This window comes from Phalacrocorax aristotelis, chromosome 3, assembly GCF_949628215.1.
Source record: "Phalacrocorax aristotelis chromosome 3, bGulAri2.1, whole genome shotgun sequence".
Lineage (NCBI taxonomy): Eukaryota > Metazoa > Chordata > Aves > Suliformes > Phalacrocoracidae > Phalacrocorax > Phalacrocorax aristotelis.
This window is the reverse complement of record NC_134278.1, coordinates 37,224,690-37,252,179: the sequence shown is the minus strand read 5'-3', so window position 1 is coordinate 37,252,179 and position 27,490 is coordinate 37,224,690. Positions and strand designations below refer to the sequence as shown.

The following is a 27,490-nucleotide window of genomic DNA, read 5'->3' as shown; positions in this document are numbered from 1 at the left end:
ACAGCACTGTGCTCAACATCCTGTAATAATTGAAGCATCATTTTCAAAATAAAACATTAATTCAATTAGTATTGCTGGCTATCTGAAGACTCAGATGAAACAGTATTGTACCAAATCTAATCTATGCACTATGTTTCTTCTGCATGCATGAGGGATAAAGTCTAACAACAAATTTCCAGATTCTCTGGGTCACTCAAACACTGTACATGTTAGTACTAGGCACTCCTTATTAGATTACTTCAATGTGTGTGTAATACACTACAACTACTACTGTGTAAATGAGTGACTGTCTAAAAGGACAAAAGAGCATCTTACCTTGCTCGATCCTCCACTCCCTATTTGCTTTAATATTGTATAAACTCTTCCTTGGATGGCAAGACATTCATGGGAAGGTATAGAAGCTGGAACCTGTGTACATACAGAAAAAGTTCAGAAAATAATTATTGGTGTGCATGCAGCTGAACGCGGTAGAGCTCTACTTTGTATTAAGTTAATATGCTTTAAGTTGTCTTGGTCTTTCTGAACAAGACAAGAGTGGTAAAGTTGAACTTGAAATATGTTTGTCTTAACAGCTAAAGATTCCCATAGCAAAAGTATTTGTATAACGGTCATCACTTGGCATGTAACATCATTGAACTCTTACAGAAGATACCTGTGCTCTGCACATTGGAAAGCAAGAACAGTGTGTTCTTTAATTAGGCTTCTCAGATCATTAGAGGCACCTCCTTCTCCACACATAATGTTGGAAACTAGACTAAGAGACTTTCAGTCACAGCACGCAACTAACTCTGAGCTGTACTCAAATCACCTGGTATTTTATTTGAAGCTAACTACTAGTTAGCAGACTTCAGTGCTGTGAAGCTGAAACATCCTGTATTGCACATACCTGCTATACCAAGCTGTAGAACAGCCACAAATTTTGTATGTTAATCCTCTGGTAGGGACCTTAAACCTATCCCTCAATTCTACCTACAATTGGCAAGATGCCTACCTGAACGTGCAACGCATCTAAGATAATCCCTTTTTACATGATTTCAGGCCACTACAAATGAATCAAAATCTGTGAAATCTAACAAAATGGAGAAGGAATGTAATTCTTCATTCTTTTACCTCCCTCAGACTCTTATGGTTTCTAACAGACACTGGTTCTCTTTCTCGGTACTCCACTGTAGCAGGTAGTACCACTATAAAAGCATAGCAGAACAAAAATAGTGACTCTAGTTCTTGCCTCTGCCACGAAGTAGGATCTGAAAAGGCTTAGATTTCAGATATAAAAGTTTCAGGTTTTTAATACAAGTGAACTGTTTTTTCAGAAGCTGACTTATTTTACCTAAATTGAGACATACATATAAAGCAACAGTTAGTGTAAGAATAAGCAATACAGACTACTTTCCGTTACTCATCCAGAAAGATGAACAGCAACTTTAGATTAAAATATATATATATATATACACATACACACATGCATGTATTTAACCTAAAGTAGTCTCCAATAAAAATATGCACTGAAAAATGGCAGAAGACAGCCTACAATCATTACCTGCAAGCCAACTTGATTTTGAAATGGAGTTGCTGGAGTATGTGGCAGGAAATATGGGAGCTGGCTGTAGGGAGTAGAAATTTGACATCCTGGTAGAAGGTTGTTCTTTACAACTGGCGTTCTGAAACTAAAGGGAATTATGAAAAATATCTTCATTTAGTTGTATTTTTTTAATATGATTCTAACAACAACGTTGAAATCTTCACTGCTGCTTGAAAGTTAAACCCTATTGACTAGCAAAAGGCTGACCCTCTGCTACATTCAACAATTTGCATTAAGATCACTTCAACTTCTTGACTTAGAAGCCCTTTAGAAGTGCACTTAAAGTTTAACATACTGAGGAAGTATTTCTTAAAACACGAACTAATTAAATGCCCATCTTTAGATACTAGCTGGCACTCCTCAAACTGGAAAATGAAAGCACCATATAACTAGAAGAGTTGACCATAAGACAGCAAGATCATCTGAGCCACAGTTAGTTTTCTTTAGCTTATTGTTCTTTATTCAAACCCATTTTAGATGGAGACTTTTTTTTAAGTGAGCATATTGAGACAAACAACTTCAAGGCAATCATGAGAGGTGTGGGTTTTTTTTTGTTTGAGAGCTTTAGTGACTCTGTGAGCGGAAAGATTGTGTATTTAAGAAAACTAAAGACTGCAAGAAATTCTTGATGTTTTTTTCCTTTGTTGCTTTGATGTGTCTACCATATATTTAGTTGTATTACCAAATATACTTTTTTCCCCCCACAGAATTTACAGAAATTGATGCTAAGATCAGAACTGGAGAAGAATTTATATACCTGGACTTTTTTTGTAGAGAATAAAATGGCAAAAGTTTGAAAAAACACAGTCAAAACCAGTCAAAAGGACAGTTCTCAACAAACACAAAAGCACTCAACAATTCTGCATATTCACTATGTGCCACACATACCGTGTGCAATGAGAATTTAATTTTTTAAAATTTCCATATTATCCAAGTTTGAAAGAACCAAGAACAGCATCTATTCAAGGACGACTTTTACCAAGTTCCATCATGAGATGATGTACTTAACTCGCTACATATATTCCAAATTCTACAGCTACAGACACACAGGTTCTACTAACAGTGCTTACACATAATACAGCCTTGACCTATATGATTCATCCTAGAGACTTATGAAAATAGTAAGTAATCATATAATTAGAAAGATTTATCAACATATATGCACAGGGGTTTATGCCTAATTTAAGACTGCATGGATAAACAAATGCTAGCATTTCCTAACTTGAGTGCTCAATCCTGAAAGCCTCTAGATTCCTTACGCTTTTTCTTCTCTCCAAAATGCACACTCACATCATGGGAACCAGACTGGTATATAGTTATCAATCTAAAAAGCCCATCAGCCACAAAAGACAAGGCATCCAAAAGAAAGTGTAGTGTAGCATGGATGAGAGAAAGAGGTAAGTGCTGTAATAAAGACTTATTGATTTCATAGTGTACTTCCAAATGCTGAAAAGCTGACCAGGAAAACAAAGTTCCCTAAATGCAGTCTGAATCTTCAAGTCACATACTTGGCATCAGGTGTTGGAAGCACTCAGAAATCTTGTTTGCTATCTGAACAGAAAAACCTCAAGAAACCCTGTTAAGAACTGCTGAAGGCTTTCCAGAGATTGACTACTGTTCATGAGCGTGCAGCTCAAAGAGGTGGCTTACCAGTCCATATAATCATTATATGTGGTGCTTGGTGTTCCACAAACATGTGATGGATCACTTTTCTTAGAAACAGCATCTGGTGGTGATAAACCTCTTGAAAGAGGATGACCAGATTGTTCAAAGCTCGATTGTTTTCCCTACAGAGGGCAAAGCAAGATATTATTCCACACAAGGAGCCACAATTAAGACAGAAATCACTTTTTCAACACATGAAAGCTGCTGCAGCTAGAAACCCACTACATATTCCTGTTACTTTACCTCTCTAATGCAGCTTTTCTGTGTAACTTCTTGAATTGGCCATTTTTTCCTGGCATTAACACAGTTTAGTTTAATCTGATCCAACTGTTTTCTGTAGCTTTCACCAGAACTAGATTGTTGCTGTTGGCTTTCCAGGCTCCTTGGCTCTGGTAGCTTCAGCTTCTGATGCTGGACTTTTTCTAGGGGGGTGTGATGGAAAAAAGATTACTAGAAAAGACTTGATATTTAGTACTTGAAAAAGTTTCTAGCAGATTTATCCCACAGTTTCTAGAAGAATTTTACCTCATTTTCTGTATCCAGAATAAATGAACACAGTTGACTTACTGGAATCAGGCATTAGAAGGCATTAATGTAATCTTCAGGATTCATATTCAGTTCAGTGTAGTAACATGACAACTTTCTTCAAAATCTTAGGATACTACTGTAACAGTAACAGCAATATAACTGTTTCCTTCACCAACACACAGAACAAGATTATATTCATCATTTGTACTATAACATACTGGGAAACTGCACTGGTTTATAAAGCATTTAAGATAAGCTTTTGCAACACTTCAGAACATAATTCTGTTGTCTGTGACAATAGGCAACCTATAATCCAGTGTGACCATAGAATAGAATCATAGAATCATTAAGGTTGGAAAAGACCTCTAGGATCATCAAGTCCAACCGTCAACCCAACACTACCATGCCTTCCAAACCATGCCCTGAAGCGCCACGTCGACATGTTTTTTGAACACCTCCAGGGATGGTGACTCTACCACCTCTCTGGGCAGCCTGTTCCAATGCCTGACCACTCTTCCAGTAAGGAAATTTTTCCTAATATCAAATCTAAACCTCCCCTCACACAGCCTGAGGCCATTTCCTCTCGTCCTATCGCTAATAATTTGGGAGAAGAGACCGACCCCCACATGACTAAAGCCAGAGGCATAAAGGCACAAGGCATGCTCCATCTCATGGTTCCTTTTGCAGAGGTAATAGGACATTGAATTGGTAGATTATTGCAGGGCTGGCTGCAAATAGTACAGCTTAAGAGTGTTCCTTCACATACTCATTTTCTTTTCAAATGACTAGAAAGCAATATCCCATGCTAAGCAGAAGTTGAGTGCAATTCAGCTACCGAAGGACTGAGATACTACAACCAGTATCTCGTCCGGAAGCTTGAATAAAGCACAAACAGGGAAAGTAATACCTGAAACCTAAACTCTTATCAATGCAAGTCAATAGGAAAGATTTCCTGGGGCGTTGAGGGGACACTGAAATTGAAAAATCACCATTCTTCATATTACATCTTTTTCTTTCCTACAATAGGTAGGTATATTATCCTAAATCCAACTCTTGCATTATTAGACATTTTCACCTAATTTCTTTCAGCATGATCAGAAATCAGAAAGCCATCTAGGGAACTAGATTTCTGATGAAACATGGATGTGGCAAGTAACTGTAGAAGATTAGTACATGTAATTCCATATTCCACGTGCTTGTGTTGGTGCTAAGTCATTTGTAGTAACCTTATAAATTTTACCAGCCCTGAAATACTTGCTGTAAATCTGAGTTGTTCACAACATTTCCCAGAAAGACCACAATATCAGGCAGTCTTATGCCACCCCTATTTCTCTGTCATGAGGTCACTTCACACATTAGTCAAACTCTATGCATTAGGTGAATGCTTAATTAGAGCTTAGGTTATTTCTGGAATACACCAAAAATGTCTGTTTATAAAGTAACTCAAGAATCATTGCCCCAAAGTATGTTAATAATGCAATAAGAGTCTCAGCCATCCAAATGATAGCAAAAATATTTTTGTAAAGAAATCGAAGTTAAGTTTCTAAAAATTAGACAGAAGCATCATCATTGTGCTATCTTTAAAGATAATCAAGGAGCACAGGAACAACACAGTTAAGGCTGAAACACCATGTTGTTTAAAGCAAGAGGATTTACAGTAATCAAAAGTGTACCAGTGCCTTTGATTAACACTGACATTTAATAAGCCTCTAAAGAGCATACATTTATTTAGTACAAACATCATTCACAAACAAAGGATCCCTGCAGTACAAGTTCATAAATTGGATTACACTAACTATATGGAAAGAATGGTGAAAATAATTCAGGGTTTTTTGCAGGACATAGGAAAAAAGGGGCAAACAATTTGGCTTTTGACAAAGTGTTTCCATAATTTTGGGAAGCCTCATAAGAAAATAACTATGTCATTAAAGAAACTTACTTATTTTATACCTTGCCCAAAGATTAAGATGCATGTGTATGCTGTGTTAAAACTTAGGTGAGGAAAACACTATATTACAAGTTAAGAAATGCCCAAAGTGACATAAATTTAACATTTCGAAGTAAAGTCCATGGGGCAGTGAAGCTGAGCAAAGGCAACAGACACTTAACAGATGAAACCAAGACAGAAAAGAGAAACCTGACCACAGCGGAAGTAAGTAATTCAGGAATGCAAACAATCCTAATGTGAGAAAAAGTCTCCGATACATAGGCAACAGAAAAAGCTACCTAGAGTTTCATGTGCTAATGGGTAAATAGGATAGAAAGCAAAGTGTTGAAAGTAACAGATGACACGGGTGTTCTGCAGAGAGAATTGCGAGAGCTTTGTGCTTTTTTCAAGGGAAAGAATGTCACCATCTCACCTTTTTAAGCTTACTTCAGCCAAAACAATCTCAGATTAAACTTCAACAGAAGGAATTAGAGCTATAACATCTATAGGGTAAGCTAGGAGCATATACAAAAAGTCACAGGAGAAGCAAACTGCTATAATTTGAGTCTGTCTCGAAAAAATCTGAACAGACTACCCCTCAAGAACATTATAATCCTGAGTTGGCATTTCTCTCAGCTGACACCCACCTCTTTTTGGCATAGACTAGCACTTTTTCCTGATACTCTGGCAATATTTTTCTCCACTCAGGCTGGCAAGTCTTAATCTGAAGCATTGCATTGTTGCTATTTCAATGCCTATTTATGTTTTGTGTATTGTAAGAGTGAAGGATGTAATGAATTAGGACTATACATTGATATTTTACTTCAAGCCCAGCACTCCACTCTTGTAGACAGTGTTGCCGTGAGGATTTTTGTGGGTTTTGGATTTGACAGGCTTTTTTTTTTTTTTTACTACTTTCACTCAAAAGCAAAATCTTAATTAAATGCTCCTCAATTCCAAGCAGACCAATTTTTCACTTCTTGAAGAATTCTATTTAGCAATGCCTTCTTTTTTAACATAGAACAGTAAATTTCCAATACATATTCTATTTACAACTACTAAAACGTCACATATTAATAGTTACCTTCTCTTCTCATTGCACGACTGGTATCTATTTTGGTTTTGAGAGTCACGGTTGAACCGGTAGCTGTTTCTAAGCTGTTCTCATCCAACATATGCAACTGTAAAGAATCTTTTTCTTGCAAGGACTAAAGAAAACAAGAAGTATCTTAAAAATAACCAAAGGAGATCTGAAGCACAGTGCCCAAAAGACATTTCCTTGTGATAATTAATGACTGACGCACCACAGAGCAAATATCCTTCAGAAAATGATACAAGTATTACTGATACCATTTTTCAAGGCATCAACACTCTGATTTTCCATCATACAGTTTCCACAACAGAGACCTAAATGCTTTCTATTCTTGAATTTTCTTTTGGGGGACATGAAAATGCAAGGCACAGCTCAAAATTAACCTCTATCAAAAGCCATCATTTACAGCTCTATAGAGCACTTAGTGAACTCAATTAAACAGACCTCACTGAATAGAGTACTTCCCATGATAAAACTCATGACTACAGGTGAAAGAGCTCCTGTAGTCAAGATGAAATCTGTTTATCCCCTCTTCACCTCCTATTTCTCCCATCAGATGTACTGTTCAGAGAAAGCTTTCTTAATGCCTGATTATGCATAACAACTTTCAAATTTAAAAGCCACAATGAACACTTTAGTCACAACTGATAACATAAAGGAAAATTCTGCCTTATTTCTTTCTTGAATTGATAAAAGCGTTATTGTTTTCCTTTCTAATACCATAGGACAGCCAGGTAGAGTTCCGTATATCTATTTTTAAAAGATTTTAGTTACCTGTAAGTCTCTCAGGTCATATGAATCACCCCCACTAGATTTTGGTTCTGACGGTGGAAAAGGTGCAATGAAGGCTGTGCATTTGGAGCTGGATATTTGCCTACTGAAATAACATTGTTAATTACATCACATGCCAACATATAACGTAATGATTGCCTTTTGTGAACCAGATGAAAAAGGTAGTTGTGCAAAAACTTTTGGCCACAAGTTTCACATATACAGAAAAGCAGGTCCACTCTGACAGCCACGTGAGAAACAACAAAATAACACAGTCTAACAATGCCACCATCATCCTATCAAGTGACAGGTGACCTAACTGGCTGTCTTCCATATAAAACAGTAATAAGCTACAACTAGGGTCCTAAACCCCAATGGTGTGTTCCAAAGTAAATTTTGCTATAGTTACAGAACAATACTATGTGAAATACCTTATCCCACTACTTTCACAGATTCAGAATATTGGGCTTTAACTAGCTTCTGAACAGCTAACTATGCAAATTTTACTCTTTGGTTACTTATTTCTCCCCAGAATTCCCATTTTGGCATGAATTTAATCACACAGCAGAAAGAGAGGAAGAAAGTTAGCATAACAGACTTGATGGGGGCAGCTGGGGGAGGGAACTTTCTCTTCTGCTTGCTTTCAAGCTATGCTACAGTCAGGTAAAATGTAGCAATGTGCTATTTTAGTTGGCAGATTCTTCCACCACTGAACAGTTATTCACAATAAAATTAGCATAACAACTTTATATAACCATTATCATATAGATTATGTTAAAATGAGGATTTAAAAACGTTCTGGAAGTTGCAAGGCTGCCTTATATCTAATTGTAGAAACTGGAATATACAAACGTAAAGTTATTTTGAACAAAATTTTTGCTTTAGTGTCCATTTCTTTTGAGCCTACTGATTAGCCAGAACGAGAAATGGATCTTCGCATGATCTCATACAAAGAATCTGAGCAGTAAGACAGAAGTATGTTACTGCAATGCCTGTTGCAATTATGACTATTTGTCGATAATCTTCAGATCAATGTTAACATTCGGCATTTCCACTAACCAATAAACACACTGTTGAAAAGGAGTATTCAAATCTGTGTACTGTAGTAAACCCAATAACCATACCTCTTCGTAACACTAGCTGTAAGCGGGACATCACTCTTCACATCATCACCAGCATCAGTTACTAGTTTAACAGGAATCCTCCCAAAGGGGCAGGCCTAAGAGCAAATTGAAAGTTATCAGATGTGTAAAGCAGAATGAAAAGTTTAAGACATTGAAGGAAAATGTTACATGTTCTACCTGGTTAGATTTGGTTAGTGGTCTTAATGGATTGTGGTAATTAACTACAGCATCAAGTTCCTGAGACTTCTCCTCCCTGAAGGCAAGAAAAAAAAAACCACAACATTGTAGTACGTGTTTGGTTTTGGTTTAAATAATGTTTTAAGAAATTAAATAAGAAATCAGGCCATTACCCAAGAAAAAGTCTGGTAACAGTAGAAGAATTTTCACCAGAATCATTTCTTTTTATGCTTCCGTGATTTCCAACTATGCTCTGAAGTCCAGATTCTTGTGTACTTGATACTGTAGGTAAATTAGAATTATTCAGATAATACTGCAGATTGTATTTGTTCCAAAAGAAAAAAGTGTTCTTTCAAAATAAATGAAATTCAAAAGTACATATAGTTACAGTAATCTAGTATCAATGACATATCACTATTTCCTACTGATCTAGACAGACATTTTATATAATTACGTAAGACACAATAATTCAGATGAAAAAAGAAAAAAAAACAGAGACTTACAGCCAGAAGGAGCTTTCCAGGATAAGCACAAGATGGCCTGTACAACTGTTTAATATATTAGCTACTTGTTTTCTACACAGCTGTAGTTGTAAACTGTGTCCAAGAAATATCTTCAACTTCTAACTGAGAAGCCTCACTGTTAATATTATGCTATACACAGGAGGAGGATTATAAGCACCAAACACATTGGTTTAAATAGTATCTTGGTGGAGCAAGAAGAAACCCACGCTTTCAGAGCAAAGCTACATTTTGAGAATAAACCTCCACTCCAAAACAGCATAATCTGAAGCATGCTTCCGTGGCTTGCTCTACAAGGACTTATGAGGAGATTTAAAACAGCTTACATTCAGATTCTTTCGTTGTTCATGCCAATTATTGATCAGCACAGGTGATGAGGACACCCACACCTAGGTAGCTATAAGAAATCCTAAATTAAGCATCAAACCTAGCTTGTTTCAGAGATAGCATCTCAAAGGTACAACTATCTAGACGATCCTCACAAAGTCCCTGCTACTGCAGAGACCCAAGATATTGACAATATCCGTGATCTGTCCTGTTCAGTTGAAAACTTGATTTTGGACTCTGACTTCATTTATGTGGTATTTCGTTTTCATACAATGTTTTTGTGCTACCTCAGTTATGTTTTTGTAGATCTGTCTGGATTTAAAGCATTTAACTGGTTCCTGCAATTGCAAAAGCATGCAGCCTTTTCAGTTCTAGTGAAAATTATAAAAAAAGTAGCAATCACAAAATAAGTAAATCTTTCACAAGAATACCTTCTCCTTTAGGTTTTTCAGTCCAGTTTCTGGAAGGCTGCAGGCTAAATCCCTAGAACTACCTACTGTGTCAGAGGTAGGAGACAGGAATCAGGACATCAGAATTACCAATCATCAATTAAACACTTTGTTTTCTCCCTCAGATTCTCCCACCCCCTCTTTCTAAGAGGGGCACTTTAAACAGAGACAGTTTTAGTCATTGAAACTTTAAGAAGCTTCCAAATTTCAATTACTGAACATTGTTTTCATACTGACAAATCCTAGGCTGAAAGAAATTTCAGAAGTCACCTCCAAACCTCCTGACAGAGTTAGGCCACAGGCACATTCCCTGCTAGACCCAGCTCTACTAACCAGCTGAAGAATTTACTGGCTCAGTGATTTGTTATCAAAACCTTTTGCTGGTCCCTTCACCTCACTGACCTGCCAACACAGCACTCATGAGAGTAATCCCTAATTCATATCAGGTAAATTCAACCGAATTAGTCTACACAAGTAGTTGGGGTAAATTACATGAGTTGATTTCACTGATAGCGGTTTTATAAGCTGTGCTCTACTGCCAGGTCAAGGAAGATCAAGGCAGGCAACAGCAGACAGCTTATTCACCACCCCCGTCTTAATCCAGTAGAGAATCTTGCTCGATTATTGAGGATCTGACAGAATTATGAAGTTGTACCTTAATCTTAAAATGAAATGTCAAGTCAACTCCTATTCCCATTATTAATGAGCTTTGTAAAAATGAAGTATTTATTTCAGATATATTTTACAGTAAGCACAACCAGAAATCAAGTTATTTGAAAAGTAATTCTAGAACCTCAAAACCACAAACGAAGAGCTTAAAACAACATGGTCATCATCCAAGCTATTTTTGCCTAGAGGTGAAAATAAGGTCATTTCTCAGAGTTGAACAAGTGACCATGAGAAGTCAGAACACACTAATGCAAATACATCAACACTTCAGTAACTGCCCATGAACACGTTCTGTTCATGTGCTACAATATAGAGAAGGTAGCTTAATTCTTCGTTTAGGGAATGCTGCGGAGTACAAGCTATTTTAAGATACTTCAAATATACATCTCTAGCTAATATATCCTGTTATTCGTTATAATATCCTGTATTATGCTGTATATCCTGTAGATATTCTCCCGTGGCCTAGTACAGCAGCTGTGCCACTTATGATGTCTGTTTCCAATTAACGGTAAACAGAATAGGACCAAAAATAAAGTTAATTTAAAAATTATTACTATAACAGACTATTATTTCAAGTGTTGCCAAATGTTTGGTGTTTTTTCCCCCCACAACTAGTGTTTCACAAAAACGTTGACTCAGCAGGAGCCAGCCAAACCTCAAACCACATTCCTTAGGACATATCCCTAAGGAAATTAAATCAGACCTATTTTGCACTAATTCTGTCCTTATACAAAGCAAGAATATAGAAGTGTTAGACACCACTCTTGGAAGAGTTAGTTACATGCACTTCAATATTAAGTCAAACTATGGTGGGTTTTTCGCTCAATTCCACGACAAAAAAAATTATCTTTTGAAAACTTCATAAGGTAGCTGTTCCCTTACTGAAGTTATATACCCAGCAACCACTATCAGTTATGTTTTATGATATAGCCAAGTACTTCAATTTTGTACTGATAAATACATGGCTTTGTCCATTTGTAAAATAAAGTTGAAATGGATTATTTTTGCTAGGTTTGACTGCACTGAAATGACTGCCAGAACTTCACCAGCCTGTCACAAGATACACCTCAAAGTAAGCTGTCTGCATCATTTAGTCTGTGTCAGTTCTAATTTTTCTCTGCCACCAGTAGCTCTTATTTCACTCTTTCAGCCGTAAGTCTCTGTTACAAAGTCCAAACACCTAACGACAGTCAGAGGAACACCATCTGCAGAGTTGGAGAATCTGCCATCCTATGGCTCCTGCAAACTACAGTCACTGCATTGAAGATGGAACCGAATACTGAAGGAGAAAGATAATATAGATAAACAGACTGTTTTAGACAATAGCAGATTATGAGTTCGTATCTAGAAGGGACAGAGATTAGAAGTATTTTTTTCAATCTAGAATTACCACATGCATAAAACCTGACATTTTAAGAAATTGGAATACCTGCTAAGTTCTCCTTCTCCTCATCTGAAAGCAACTGCTTTTTTTGTGAATGAAGGTTTTGTAGAGCAGTTTCCAACATTTCTAGTGGAACAGCAGAGCACTCCACAGCTTTCTGAAGGAGCTGCTTACACTTCTTCACGTTTCCTAAGTAGTAAGGAACACAGAGATCAAGAAAATAGAAAACAATTACACTGGGGTAACATGGCCTTTTTTTAAAAAAAAAGGTGATTACATTCATACTGTCTTACATTCACTTTGCATTATTCTCTGAAGCCATTGTTCATTAGGCACTTCCCCCCTTAGATATCCACTTTAAGGATATTGCCTGGAACTAGTTACAAGTGAACCACATAAGTCAATTTTATGCATGAAGTTGAGCACCAAGTCACAAAATCTGCTCTATGAACTCACAAAGCTGCATTCTCAGTATTTGTTTAGTGTTAAAGGAACTGCAAGGAAATACAACACAAATTCTAAAATCCATTTTTTCTGTAGTATCAGCAAGGAAAGACAACCTTTATGGACTTCCATTTAGATCGGACCAGATATAAACTTTATTACGCATGCATTATAAAACATCTTTAATGCACTCAATAGACAAAGTTAAAAGCAGCTGTTGTTAAATCAAACATCACTACTCCAGAAAGTACTGCAGTTAAGCAAAGAGGAGTGAAAGGAAGAATACTCTTTCATTACAGTTTTATACATTATTAAGTGCCATAAACAGAGATTGAAAAGAACTCAGGGGGGTAGAGGGGATGTTTTAACAACAAGACATATTGAAAGCAACCATTTTACATATGTAAGAACATACACATACAGCTATTAAACAGTAACAGTCAAAAAGAAAGAAGCATATTGCAACCAAGATATTTTCCTTGGTTTATAGAGCATCAGGGCAAAATGATACCATGTTTTATTACAGCTATTAATGCCCTGAAGTCCCAAATGCCCTTCTTCCTCAGTTCCAAAGCAGAAAAACAAACCACTTTGTTCTTACAGGTGCCACATACATATATAATTAGGTACTTCTTATACTATATAATAGTATACTTCAGAGCTCCATAATGTCTCCAGCACTCAAAAATCCACTAATAACTGGAGTTAGACATCAGCGTTGACTGCAGTTCAGACTGGAGAGGAGTGCAGTGTATATATTAGGAACTTATGCTTAAGTAACCTATTTTAAGAATATTAAAGGGCTGATGTGGACACTGAAGCAAGGAAACTTCAAAAGAAGATTGCCTATAATTTCATTCAAATCTATTTTGTGCGCATTTGTTACAACCTGTTTTATAACCATATAATGAAATACTATTTTTCTCCCAAATCCCTAGCAAGTGGATAAGCTTAGTATTTCTTTTCAAGAATCCTTAATCAGCATTCTGCCTTTGGCTATATTTAGTAACCACACATTGCTACAGCAACACCTGCTACTCAAAATAAAAGGTAGTTTCTCCTAGTATTATGTGTCTCATTTAATAATAACATGATATCAGAACACCTATGAGAAAAATTAACTGCTCCATCCCCCTTAACAGATGAGGGACAAAGGCACAAAAGTAAAGCCAGAATTATCTGTGAGTTTCAATCAGTCCACTTCATCAGATACAAAAAGCCAGAATGATCCACCCAGGCATAATATTTTATATAGCCAAAAGTAGAGTTTTATTTATGGTCATGAGTTCCAAGCAATTCACAGCTTCAAGCACACTGCCCAAGGCAGACCAAAAGTAAGGAAGGTCAGATGAGGAGCTGCCTCTATTTAAATGAAGTTGTACTCAGCATTTAAATAAAACCAAAACAGAATGCCACCTTTATTGTGTCGCTCCATTTTTATGTCATGAATATTCAATTTACAAGGAAATGAGTATCAATATGCCAACCATAATTTCAGAATTTTGACTTGAGCTTTAGCTCACAATTTTGCTCAAGACAGGGAAGTGAATGTGTAATTAACTTTTTCTTCTTAATGGAACTGGATTAATCTGTATTTCCCAAAGCAGTTGGCAGGTGTGCCAAGGCACTGCTGGAATGACCGGGATGAGGAGGTCAAAGCACTACCCTCCTCCTTTCCCTCTGGCTTAAACTGGACACAGTGAAAAAGTAACAGAACTTTTAAAGTAACAATATACAACTCACATGTTACATTAATCCACTTTGAAGCACCCAGCAGGGACACTATAGCTCCCTACACATTACCAAATGTCAATTAGACCAGCTCAAGGGTATCAGATACAAATCGGAGAGCACGCTGGAGATAAGGCAAAGCCAATCATAAATGGCTTATTCCTTTGGGATTAGCATTTCATTTCAAGTTGACTGCTTGTTGTCAATGTGAAAAACTATTGCATTAACATATCCCATAGCTACAGGGTAATTAAATCCACAAGAGATTGTGATAGGACGAATTTAGTCATTAGTAATCACTGTCATAGAATCATTAAGGTTGGAAAAGACCTCTAGGATCATCAAGTCCAACCATCAACCAAACAGCACTAGAAACATTTCTACCTTTTACTTCAATTACACAATAGGTTCTTTATTACACTTTGACAATATCTTTATTATTGAAATATTACTGTTTAATTATCTTTTAATAAGCATACAGTGCTCACTGAAGATTTTTGGTAGGCAGCACAACACTGCTACAAGGTACCAGGGCCACCTCCCCTACACACAATAGGAAAGAAGTGACATAAGCCAAGGTGAACTTTGCAGACTACTGGCCCAAAGTGTTGAGACCCTATTGTTCTAGATATATTAGAGCATAACTTACATAGTCTGGAATAGCTGAGAGAACTGGAAGAACAAAGGAAAGAAAAAACTCCAAGAGTTTAATAAGTGAAGAAAGAAAGAAGAAAAAACAGTGATGCGAAGGCAATCATTTGTTACCTCTTACCAGCAGGCCAATGCCCAGCCAGTCTCCGAGCACCTGCTACTGTGGAAAGACTATCCCCCAGCTTTTTGCTGCTGAGCATGATGCTGTGCGGCATGGAATATCCCTTTGGTCAAATCAGGTCAGCTATATCAGCTGCGCCCCCTGCCAACCTCTCGCCCACCCCCAGCCTTTGGGTAAAGGAGAGGCTGTGCAAGAAACAGAAATCCTTGACGCTGTGCAAGCAATGTTCAGCTACAGCTAGAACATCAGTGTGTTACCAACCCTGTTGTAGTCACAGATCTAAAAAACAGCATCGTATAAGCTGCTAAGAAAATTAACCCTACCTAAGACAGAGCCAGTACACCAAGGAACAGGAGATATTAATTTAGAAAGTTTGTTCTCAGGGCAACTATCCCTACACCAGGGCAGACAGGTCAGGCATCCCCTTACAGAAGGAAAACAGAATTTTTAAGACATTATCACTCTCATATCAGACTGGCTTGCCTAAAACAATGCTGTATGGCACCATATGACAGAGATTACCATTCTGTTTTGAATACTGACAAACCCTGCCTCCCTAATGGACTGGAACATGGCATCTATGATACTGTCAAAAAAGTGAGTCCATGACATTTATGAAGCAACAGAAGATGTCAGACATCTCCATTGTCCCAACATGGATGTTCAACAATGGAATAGAAAACAGAAGAATCAATTAAAATTGCTAGCTACTTAAGAACCTGAGTGGCAGAGGAGAAAGTTTAATTTGACCAAATTGCACATTCACAGCATATTTTGGTTTAATTGAAAAACAAAAAACAAACACCACACAAAGAATCAAGAGTTGCTTTTTGGAAGGAGCCAGAATGTCTTCAACAATCAAGCTGAAAGTACCTGAAGCAAAATTATCACCCAATTTTGGGCATAATTTTTCAATACAGCAAGAGCCTTCCTCATACCTCCCACTAAGATCTAAACTTAAAAACAGAAAATCACTGCCAATTTTCATCTTAATAGTTTTTTTTCCTTTTTAGAAATAACTTTCAGAACTGTGCACATATTTTCATTAAAAATGAACAAACATGTTCTCATTAAGTTTCAATCAAAAAAGAAAATCCAGATTTTGATTTTTCTGATTTAATACCTCTCAGTTTCCTTGCAAGTTCTGTAACAGAGCAGAAGTTTAGAACAACAAGATCTAGAACACCACAGAAGAGCAACACGAAACAAGACTTTCTACACACCTTGTGATAGTTCAAACTGTGCAAAAGCCACATGCACAAAAGCAAATTTCTTGCAGTTCAGTCTGGCCAGATGAAATTGATCCCGTGCCTCTTCTGGATCTTGAAGACTGTAAAGACAGCATAACAATAGTTACACAAGGTTGAAGAACTTGAGTAACAAGGATGAAATTCCACGTGCTGGATGATGGCTTTAGATAATTCTGGAAAAGCAATCTGTCTGTAGCTGAAGTCTTTCCTCTTCCTTAGAGCCATTAGTGAAGTGCAAATAAGCAGAGTCTTTAAATTATTAGCTTTTTAAGATATCAAGCTGATCCTTTCCAAATACCAGATTGTGCTTAAACCTGAAGAGGAAGATTAAGGATTTCTCTGTCACCGCTTGTATTATTCCTCAAAATATGTAGGTATTTTCCGTCAGCATACCCACCTGTCGCCCTTCAGGCTACATGCTGACACTATCCAGAAGAAAATCTCAATTCTTCTAGATGCATCTACTCCTATACAAAGGAAGTTGCAAGCCAGGGGGACAGGAAGGAGATTGCTTTAGAAACACCAATCGTGGAAAAATGCACCATATTAATCAAGTCAGGAGAACTATTATATACACTTAATTATATTCTGCAGCAATATGGTCAAAGTTTCCAATCCATCACATTAAAGCAATACTGAACTCCAAAATTTTGCTAGAGGTTATGAGGTTTTCTACATTGAAGAGCTTCTGCAACTGCACCCGAATTGTCAGATTCCCTTAGCAGAGAAATAGGTCACTGAAAGAAGTTGTTTCTGTTGGTACATCTATAATACCATGCCTGTAAGAAAACTAGGACACAACAAGAGCATTTATCCAATAGCTACCTCTTATCAAGGGTTCTATAGGAACATCGATTCCTTACAAGATGTAGGGAATTCATTCCATTTCCCCCATAATCCTAGGCAACACTCTTATCAGTTAATTTCAGTAGCACAAGGTAGATTTCAGTCCATTTTCTGCAGACACACCAGAAGCAGCAGTGGCAAACTTTGTATACTTCAAAAATGTAGAGATTGTGCCACAAAGTCCAGACATGATACTTCACATTTAATAGTTTTACTTTTACTGAATTTTAATCCTAGTTTTACATTCAGCCACAGATTGCTAAGTAGGACAACTGAGATGCCTGCACAGAGTACACCAACACTTAAATATTCCAGAGGATCCACAGCTTAAGTAAATACTTGTCAAGATAGAAAAGGCCCTAATCTATATCACTATGAAACAAGTTAACATCACATGTCAATGGACTCCCTCCACCTTTTTAATATCTATTTTAAAAAACCACAACTCTAACACTTCTATTCGCAAAATCCACAATCAAGAAATAAAGGACATTCTTCTAAAGTTCCACCCTAGTTCAACAGTTAAGCAAAGGTAGTACTTAGAAGTGGGGATTGTGAAAAATTTGTGACAATTGCTTAAAAAAATAAGTACGGAAAAATACAACATGGAAAGCTAAAGGCAACATATTTCCAGTAGGATTCTGTGGAATGAAGAATGAAGGCAAAGTCAGAGTAACACAAATTAAGCTGAAACATGTGAATTACATTCCCTTTCAAAAAGCATGTTAAAATTTAAGTTCCTGTAGAAAGCAGCAATGACTTGGATAGCAACCTACAGAACAAGACCTAATATTAGCAACAGGCATCAAGTGCTACACACTTGGTGGCACTGTGCTACAGCCAGAAGCATTACATGAAAGCAGGCCTGGTGTGGTAAATGAGCAAGACACATATTCAATCACAGATGCAGCTGGCTCTTCACCTTTGCCTGTTTCAGAACACATTCAAGGGTTCTTCAACCAACCAAAGTATCATAAGAGGTCAAAAAGTTTTGGCATAATCAGGCTACAGCTAGAGAAGATACAAAGATAAGACAGATCCAGTGCCAAGAATGGAATAATCCAGCTTTGATCAGAAGAAAATAGTGGTGAGGCCAATAGACACTAAAATCTCAAGCTACTGTCACTGCTTCTGGAGTTTGTGATGCTCTGACTTGTTTTTCCTGTTAGGTAAATCATTTGGGAGAACACCAAACAGAACTTTATATTATACAGAACCAGAGAATGCTGGGGGTTGGAAGGGACCTCTGGAGATCATCTTGTCCAACCCCCCTGCTTGAGCAGGGGGCACAGGAACACATCCAAGTGGGTTTTGAATGTCTCCAGGGAAGGAAACTTGACAACCTCTGCAGCCTGTTCCAGTCACCCTCAAGGTAAAGAAGTTTTTCTTCATATTGAGGTGGAACTTCCTGTGTTCCAACTTGTGGCCATTGCCCCTTGTCCTGTCGTTGGGCACCACTGGAAAGAGTCCAGCCCCATCTTCTTGACACCCAACCTTGATATTTATAAGCATTGACAAGATACCCCCTCAGTCTTCTCTTCTCCATGTTAAACAAACCCAGGTGTCTCAGCCTTCCCTTGTAAGAAATGCTCCAGTCCCTGATCATCTTGGTAGCTCTCCACTGGACTGTCTCCAGTAGGTCCCTGTCTTTCTTGACCTGGGGAGCCAGAACCAGACTCAGTACTCCAGATGTGGCCTCATTAGGGCAGAGTAGAAGGGGAGGATAATCTCTCTCGACCTGCTGACCACACTCTTTTTAATGCAACCCAGGATACATTTGGCCTTCTTGGCCACAAGGGCACATTGCTGGCTCATGGTCGACTTGCTGTCCACCAGCACTACCAGGTCCTTCTCAGCAGAGCTGTTTTCCAGTAGTTCAGCCCCCAGCCTGTACTGGTGCATGGAGTTGTTCCTCCCCAGGTGCAGGACCTTGCACTTGCTTTTGCTGAATTCCATTAGGTTCCTCTCAGCCCAGCTCTCCAGCCTGTCCAGGTCTCATTGGATGGCAGCATGGCTTTCTGGTGTATCAGCCACTCCTCACAGCCAACTTGCTGAGGTTACACTCTGTCCCATCATCCAGGTCATTGATGAATATGTTGAACAGGACTGGACCCAGCGCAGACCCCTGGGGAACACCACTAGTGACAGGCCTCCATCCAGACTCTGCACCCTTGATCACAGCCCTCTGAGCTCTGCCCTTCTGCCAGTTCTCCATCCACCTCACTGCCCACTCATCTACCCACACTTCCTAAGCTTGCCTGTGAGGATGTTATGGGAGACAGTGACAAAAGCCTTGCTGAAGTCAGGGTAAGCAACATCCACTGCTCTCCCTTCACCTACCCAACCAGTCATGCCATCATAGAAGGCTATCAGGTTGGTCAAGCATGATCTTCCCTTGGTGAATCCATGTTGACAACTGATAACCTTCTTTTCCTCTACATGCCTGGAGATGACCTCCAGAATTAACTGTTCCATCACCTTTCCAGGGAATCAAGGTGAGGCTGACTGGCCTGTAGTTTCCTGGGTCCTCCTTCTTGCCCTTCTTGAAGACTGAAGTGGCACTGGCTACCCTCCAGTCCTCAGGCACCTCTCCTGTCCTCCATGACCTTTCAAAGATGGAGAGTGGCTTTGCAAAAGCATCCACCTGCTCCCTCAGTACTCAAGGGTGCCTGAGGGCCAGCCTGAGCAGTAAACACTGAAGCAAATAAGGCATTCAGTAACTCTGCCTTCTCTGCATCATCAGGGCACCCACCTCGTTCAGCAGCAGGCCCAGTTTCTCCAGTTCTTCTTTTACCGCTGATGTCTTTGAAGAAGCCCTTGTTACCCTTGACATCCCTTGCCAGATTTAGTTCCAAGTGGGCCTTAACCTTCTTGTTGCATCTCTGCATACCCTGACAACATTCCTATATTCCTCCGAAGTGGCCAGTCCCTCTTCCACATACAGTAAGCCTCCTTCTTACATATGCCACAATGCATGAGAAAGCATTAGCTTATAATAAATTATTACTAAACTGGATAATCTCAAAGTAATTTTCAGATGGGGACCATTTAGGGAGATACAGCAAAATTCCATTGGGAATGATGCTATGTCAGATTTTGGTGAGTATATTTAAGAGTGGTTTGGAAGTGGGGTTGGTTTTGGTTTGGTTTTTTTTTTTTTAATAATTTTCATTAGCAGATCAGAAAGCATATGACTGATGGCATTTGCCAACTAAAAACACACAGCAGAAACCCAAAAGAGCAGATCTGAACTACCCAATGAGCTAGGTAGATTCTACAGTAATGATGATTATCATAGCGTAAGGTATTTTAGCATAGCTGTAGAGAGTGCATTTAAAAGGTGAAACAAGATAAACTCCCTCCCAAAAGGGTCTCTAAAGGTTGTAGGAGTGAAGCAACTGGATAATTTCAGTGGGTTCAGTGGGATAATTTCAGTGATAATTTCAATCAAAAATGTTAATAATACTTGTGCATTCTAGCATTAACAGGCTACCGACGGTGCCTTCAGTTTTGCTTTCTGCAATACAATACAGGGAATACAGAACACAGTTCTAGTACCTATTTAAGAAGTATCCACCTTTAAAGCCATGTTTTAAAGGTCAAGTGGAAAGAGGTCCAAGAGTTTTAAAATTATTAGGGAGGTAGGAAATCTTTCTGAACTTAAACTCCTACTGTATGTAATGACATAACAGATGTAACTTGATCAAAGTATCCAGTCACCATTCTGGAAAAGAAATGCCAGAAAGTATGAGCTGGAAGCCTGTGCTACACAATTTCAGTTCTGAGGAAAAGCAGTAACCTTTGAACAAGAACACCATCTCTCAGTATCTTTAAAGACAGGAGGTCTTTCTGGAAGATATGCTTTACTCCACTTACACAAAAACACCTTACTTCAAGACACTAAGGATTCACAGCAGGTCATTATTCACTCCTGCTTGTTCCTCAACAGTAGATTCAACAGATTATTTCCATTGTATGCTTTTAGTAAACACTGATGCACAAGATCCATGCAAATGACAGTACAAACAAGTAGACTGTATAATACTGCAAGATCAAGCCACCTGCCAAGAAGTCAAATGGGAGGACATACAAGAAAGAGAAAAAGCCTATCCATATTCACTGGGAGACCATCTGCTTAACTCTGATTAAGGATTGCTGCAATGTTAAAACACAGCTCTTAATCAAGATATTTGCTGTCACAGTATTTCAAGTGACAAAGAAACTATGAAAAAAAAATCAAATTATAACCACATCCCAAATTATATTTGAAAACACCTGAACAACAATGTTCAAATTTGGACTGAATAAAGCAATAACTGGCCACAATCAAAACTAATTTCATAAGCATGGAAGTATGGAATGATGTTCTGAAACATCCTTCCTACCCTAACAGAGCTATTTAATGCAGCTGGGATGCATCTTCCCTAGCAAGGGAGAAAGGAGACTAGACAAGGATATACCACTATCCTTGTTTGACTAGATGGATTAGATAATAGCAACTTGTCTACCTCACAGCTGAATCAGTTATAGAAGTCGACAGGGAAATTAATCCTAACTTACAACATACACAGTTTAATACAGATTATAGTTACCCAAAGTTATATCAGATTCTACCCATCCTGCTTCTTTTGAGCTGAACTATAAAGCTGAAGAAAAAAAAGAGGGTCTCATGCTATTTCCGCATGTACCTTACACTCAGAACACAGAAAAAGCATGTAACCATCTCTAAATCAAATAGCTCTGAACAATCATCTATATTAGCATATACCAAAAAATGCAAGTGATGTGGAGACATCAGATAAGCTGACCAGCAAAAGCTGCTCAAATTCAAGGAGTTGATATGAAGATATCCCTATTCAGAATGTTTTGTTGCAGAACCTACTAATGAAAACAAACTATTTTTATCATTCAAATTCAGAATTTTGAATTATGACTTCTCAAACTGAAAATTTCTACTTACGCTTTCAACTCAGCAAATCTCACAAGGATGCGAGCGTAGCTTTCATCTTGACTATGCTTTTCCGCAGGTAACGCGGTCACCGCTTGACTGTAACGACCAATGAGTCTATTCAGTAGGCTAACATCCACCTGAGGGCTACCCTTTTTCTCTAGCCTAAGCAAAAAACACAGCCAATCTTCTGGATTATTTGTTGTCATCATTATTTGATTAACAGTTCCAGAGTTATCTGACAGAAAAACAAAGGAGACTGATTAAACATGCAGCAAACATGAACAGAAGAAAACAGCTTTTATTAGCTTTCATGTAAGATGACTAGTGAGGCTTTATTTTTCTTTACACAAGATTAGAGCAACACAGTTAACTAAAAGAAATAAGAAGAGATTAAATTTATTTCGTGGTCATTAATATTGAAGAAATGCAAAACCTTAAATCCTTTTGGTTAACCTAAGAGTGAAAGAGCCATTAAGATCAGTTGCGTAAGTGATAACATCATAACAAAAATACATACCTGTTGTATCAGCTGAGATTTTAGTACAGTTAAGGTCATCTGTGATATTGTCTTCATTTCTGTATTTGTTTTTCAAGTCTCTAACTCTGTTCATGATTGAAGCAATTTGTGGCAATCCTCTTTCACTTAAGTCCTCCTCCTCCATCTGCAGACACAAGGTTAAAAACCAGTGAGGTTACTGAAGAACCCTGTTGTAGCTCACCTTAATTGGAATTACCACAGGAAAGCCTCTCATGTACATTTTGCAGATTAATTGAGACTCAAGCATGTTATGTAACATAAATACTCTATTAAGCCTTTGTCAGTGTAGTTATACAAGTAAACTTCTTTGCAGAAGCCAACATAGATGAACAAAAAGAATCTGTACTTATCAGCCCAAATATTAGTCACAGAATCACAGGTTGGACGTGACCTCAGATATCATCTAGTCCAACCTTTCTAGGAAGAGTAGTCCATGCTTCACAGTAGCCCTTTCCAATAAGGGATATCCAGTGTTTGAATAAAGTGGGGGGGCAGAATATGTTGCCAGAATAGTTGAGTCTGTCTTATTAAATCACATCCTGAATCCATAGATTAGGATGACTAAAAGGTAATCCCCCTCCTAGCCAGGTACTCCTGGGACTTCTCTTGAATAAAGAGTGATTGAACAGCCATTTGTCAGACTTCACAGTGACCTGGGTCAGGGACAAACACCAACAGAAAATTAAAAAAAAAAATAGTGGGGAGAGCTTATATCTTTTTGCTTGATGTTTTTCCTGCTCTCTCAACTGTGTCACCATATGGAAAGAGAAAGGAAAGGCAGGAGGGAGAGACTTGCATTTGATGACACCTGTAAGGCTGTGTTAGACTACCTTAGATGTGTCACCCCACACATACACCGTAAAATGTAAACATTTTTCATATAGAAGGAAAATTTAATACTATAAACTTGAAGTTTTAACAATATTAATATTTTCTATCACTGGTATAACTTACAGTAGAAATAATAAGTTTCAAGACATGAGAGACACTTACAACCCATCTTTTAGCATTACCTCCTCTCTGTAATGGGCATGATATTTTTATTTAACATAATACATGTATAGTTGGACAGTGAGATGTGCTCTGAGAAAATATCAGTATATTCTCATTATGCTTCAGTTTTAACATTCTCCTTCTCTAAAGCAGCACTTAATTGCAATGTGGTACACTTATTTATACCACTGAGATTCTAAATCAAACATTTTGAAATAGTTCCTAGTCCTAGTTCCCGTTAAGTTTTGCTGTTGCAAAATTTTACCACCTAGACGTCTGTTCAAAAGGATTCGTTCTAAGAGATTACACAAAGCACTGAATATAGGTGAACCACTAAGCAATATGTAACAAATTACTATACTACATTGCTCATCATGAATAATATTCAACTTTTGTATTAATTCCTGGCTGAAATGTCTGCTTTATTAGGGAATACAATCCAACACTGAAACTAAAAACTAATGGTGGAGGGGAGGGCTAGCCAGGAGACAGTAATCAGGAGATGAGAAAAGTTCACATGTGAAACACCAAAGACAGATCTATGCAGAGTTTCACAGCCTGTGTGCAGGCTGAGAGAACCCTAGAGCAAATTTGTGTACTTTGTCAGCTACTAAGAATTATCTCCACATAACTGGAGTAATTTGAGGCTTACAGAAGTAAATATTAGGAACACTGTTAAGACAAAACTATGTATGTTTAAACTTTGTATAGTCTCTCTATTCAGGAAGGGCTAGAAGTGGGCAAAGTCATAGGTAGACATCCAACTCCAACCTTTGCTCTCATGGTTAGCAGTGAAGACAGGGAAATATTTGAAGATTACCACTGCTTTCATATATAAACTAAACCAAGCAATTAATAACTATGACTAAGCCTTAACAGAATTAAGGCTGTGATAAGACAGGGATAAACTGAAAAGAGCTCAGGAGAAAAACGGTATCAGTAAGAAAAACATATACCTTCAAAGATACACTATGCATCCACAGCATCATCTTGCAGTTTATGACAGTAAGAGGACCCAGGAATCCTTTCACCACAAGGAGAGATAGACACAATCTTGCAAGTTTAATAGACATGTAGAAGTGTGAGAAGATATTATGGGTGAAAGGAAAGTCCAGGAGAGGTAGGATTCTTTCTGAAGAACAAGCTAACTAGGTAACAGCTTACAAGTTCCTACCTAAGTACAAATCAGGGCAGAGCACACGCAGGTTTGTAAGAGTGCACTGAAAGAATGAATGAATGTAGGGAAAATGTAAAAACAAAGTTAAGGTAAAAGTGACTATCACTGAACTTAGTATTTTGGAAAACTTACAAGATTTTTTAATCTTTCATAACAGTAGCTTAGCTATTAAATGCTACATGTAAGTGTTTGCAAGCATTTATTAAGCTGGTAATTTAAATCCAGGTTCACAGTTGGCTTCTTATGTTTACTTAGACATGTTACCTTATGGCCCTCACCCTCAAGACAGTGGAGCGGTACTCAGGACTGATCTGTAGACTATTAGGGTCTAACTTTCAGATCAATGCAGACTAACAAAGACACAGCAAATTAAACTATACTAAAATTGTAACCGTCCAACACTTCATTAGAAGACTTAAAAGATCCACCAATAAATGCTGAAAACTCCTGCTATAGTAAAATATCTGTTGGGGATATGCAGAAAGCTTTGATTTTCTTCCAGCAGAGCTAGTAAACACAGAAACACACTCAGCAATTTCAACAGATATAGTGCTTGCAAGAAAAATGGCTTTTTTTCCCCTCTTATTTGATACTTTCCCATTTCAGCCACCTTCCTAGCTCACATCCCCTTCCCATCACATTAATCAATTAATATTCTAACAATCATTAATGCAAGTTTCCATATTCCTTACTATATTGCACATCTGGCAATTTATTGCAGATATGTATTTACTTCCTAAATTATGTAGCCAAATCTGTACATCAAAAGCAAACAAACTTCTATATCCTCTCTGTTTAGCCCAAGCTTATCCCATCCTGCTGATCCCCTTCCTCCAGGGGATTCCCCTACTGCTTTAACAAGTGGTATATGCCCAATATACAGCAAGTAGCCAAAGTTCAGACTACAACAAAAACCAGGGGCTCAAATTCTAACAGCTCCAGGACAAAATGCCTCACAGAAAGAAAGATCCTTGCAAACTTTATCTCCCACAAAATTAGTCTTCTCTTCCTCTTCACAGCCCCTGTTCCTCCACAGGAGTTGCTATAGGCAATTCACAAACAGGAAAGACCTAAACTCAGATGTGTTCTGCATGTACATACCCATAAAGCCAACATGAGCTATGATCCCATTACATCCTTCTCCTGTAAAAGTTTAGCGCACAATATTAATCTAAACTGCTTGCCACAGGTTGCCGCAATTAGTTTTCACAGCAGGTAAGCAGAGAGATAAGAATCTAGGCAATCTGAGCAGAGCAAGCATGCTAAAATGAACTGCAGAAAAACTGATGACTTTCTTTTTTCACCTACAAGTCTTTTACATTTTCATGAAATGCACCAATCACAGCCTTCCCCACATTAATCAATGTCCCATGCATCTAATGAACATGAGAATTCTAATATTAAAAACTGTGGTTAATTAAGTCCATATCCAGGGGATTTAACTTCCCGATTACTGTGAAGTTGGGCCCAGAAACAGAGAAGGTAATGCACTCTGGACAGATTAGGTCAAAGAAAGACTAAGTTTATTTTTACAGTGAATTGTTGGTCTTTGTTCCTTTTGTACTCAGGTATAACAAGTCAACAAAAAGTTGCTGGGAGGCCCAGAGAGATTACATCTATTTTAGATGAATTATTGATAGAGATGTAATTGAATGGGATAAAGTAACTTCATCAGCCTCTAATTCCACCACCTAAAAAATAAACCTGGCACCACTTTCAGGAAGCCTCACAATTAATTTTTAGAGCACTAGTTGTCACAAGTTTGCGCTTCTTCAAAAGCGGCAGACTCTCAGCTTTCTCCAAGCAGCAACCATAAACCAAAAAGATTTTCATGTTTACAGAGCTTCCTTTTGCAGCAGAAGCAGGTATATTTCTTGTTCTTCCTGTATTAGAAATGGCCCACCATTAGCAGATATTAAGTCTGCTCTTCTTTATATAGAAGTGTTTTAATAGGTTCAAAACACAGGGTTTTTTGTGTGAACACCAAGATTTAGTCTGGCAAAAGCACCACATACCTTACAACTATAAAATGGTCTTAGCATCACTTTACCAACTCTTGGAGCCCGGTGAAACGTTCAACATACGACTTCATAATATCTTTGCGGAAAAGCAAAAAAAAAAAGCAGTAAGTTCTGAAAATGGTTCCTTCCTTCATTTACAAAATGGAACATTTTCAGTGGTCTAAGAAAAGTAGAAGCAAGCATCCCCCAAATAGAGCTGTAAGCAATACCTATACAGAAGAAAAGCTATGAAAACTAGAGACAGCATGCTAAATCAGTGCTATCTGAAAAACAATTTTGGTTTCACTAAATAAAGACTAAATGCGACTAAATAAAGAACCCTCCCTTCATTTTTCTTAAAAAAAGTAGCACATTGAACAAATTCTAATTTCAGTGCTCATTTGGAACTTCCTTTAATATCCGTTTCTCCCTAAAGCACATAGTCTTAGAAAAAAAACATTTGTCTCTTCATAAGGAAGATCTTGGTACACATTGCAGTTTTGCCTGTGATAAATACAGCAGAGGGGGCTACAGGAACTCAGTACTCCAAGTCTCCTCTTCATGGGTGAGG

At 37.9% G+C, this 27,490-nt stretch overlaps 1 protein-coding gene across 6 annotated transcripts in view; it reads right to left on the bottom strand.

The window, feature by feature from the left end:
* Window positions 1-27,490, bottom strand: part of TTK (TTK protein kinase) — a 39,620-nt gene that overhangs the window by 8,121 nt on the left and 4,009 nt on the right. For 3 of the 6 annotated variants that reach the window (XM_075087150.1, XM_075087149.1, XM_075087152.1), the window contains 13 exons: window positions 22,729-22,873; window positions 22,221-22,446; window positions 16,388-16,494; window positions 12,263-12,406; window positions 9,041-9,149; window positions 8,868-8,943; window positions 8,691-8,785; window positions 7,570-7,672; window positions 6,787-6,910; window positions 3,491-3,669; window positions 3,233-3,369; window positions 1,541-1,667; window positions 316-408 (listed from right to left, as the gene is read on the bottom strand). In XM_075087150.1, coding sequence (XP_074943251.1) covers window positions 316-408; window positions 1,541-1,667; window positions 3,233-3,369; window positions 3,491-3,669; window positions 6,787-6,910; window positions 7,570-7,672; window positions 8,691-8,785; window positions 8,868-8,943; window positions 9,041-9,149; window positions 12,263-12,406; window positions 16,388-16,494; window positions 22,221-22,446; window positions 22,729-22,873 — 1,665 coding nt within the window. Of the gene's footprint in view, window positions 1-315; window positions 409-1,540; window positions 1,668-3,232; window positions 3,370-3,490; window positions 3,670-6,786; window positions 6,911-7,569; window positions 7,673-8,690; window positions 8,786-8,867; window positions 8,944-9,040; window positions 9,150-12,262; window positions 12,407-16,387; window positions 16,495-22,220; window positions 22,447-22,728; window positions 22,874-26,934; window positions 27,017-27,490 lie in introns of all 6 variants that reach the window. The other 3 variants (XM_075087147.1, XM_075087148.1, XM_075087153.1) reach the window with 3 other exon arrangements.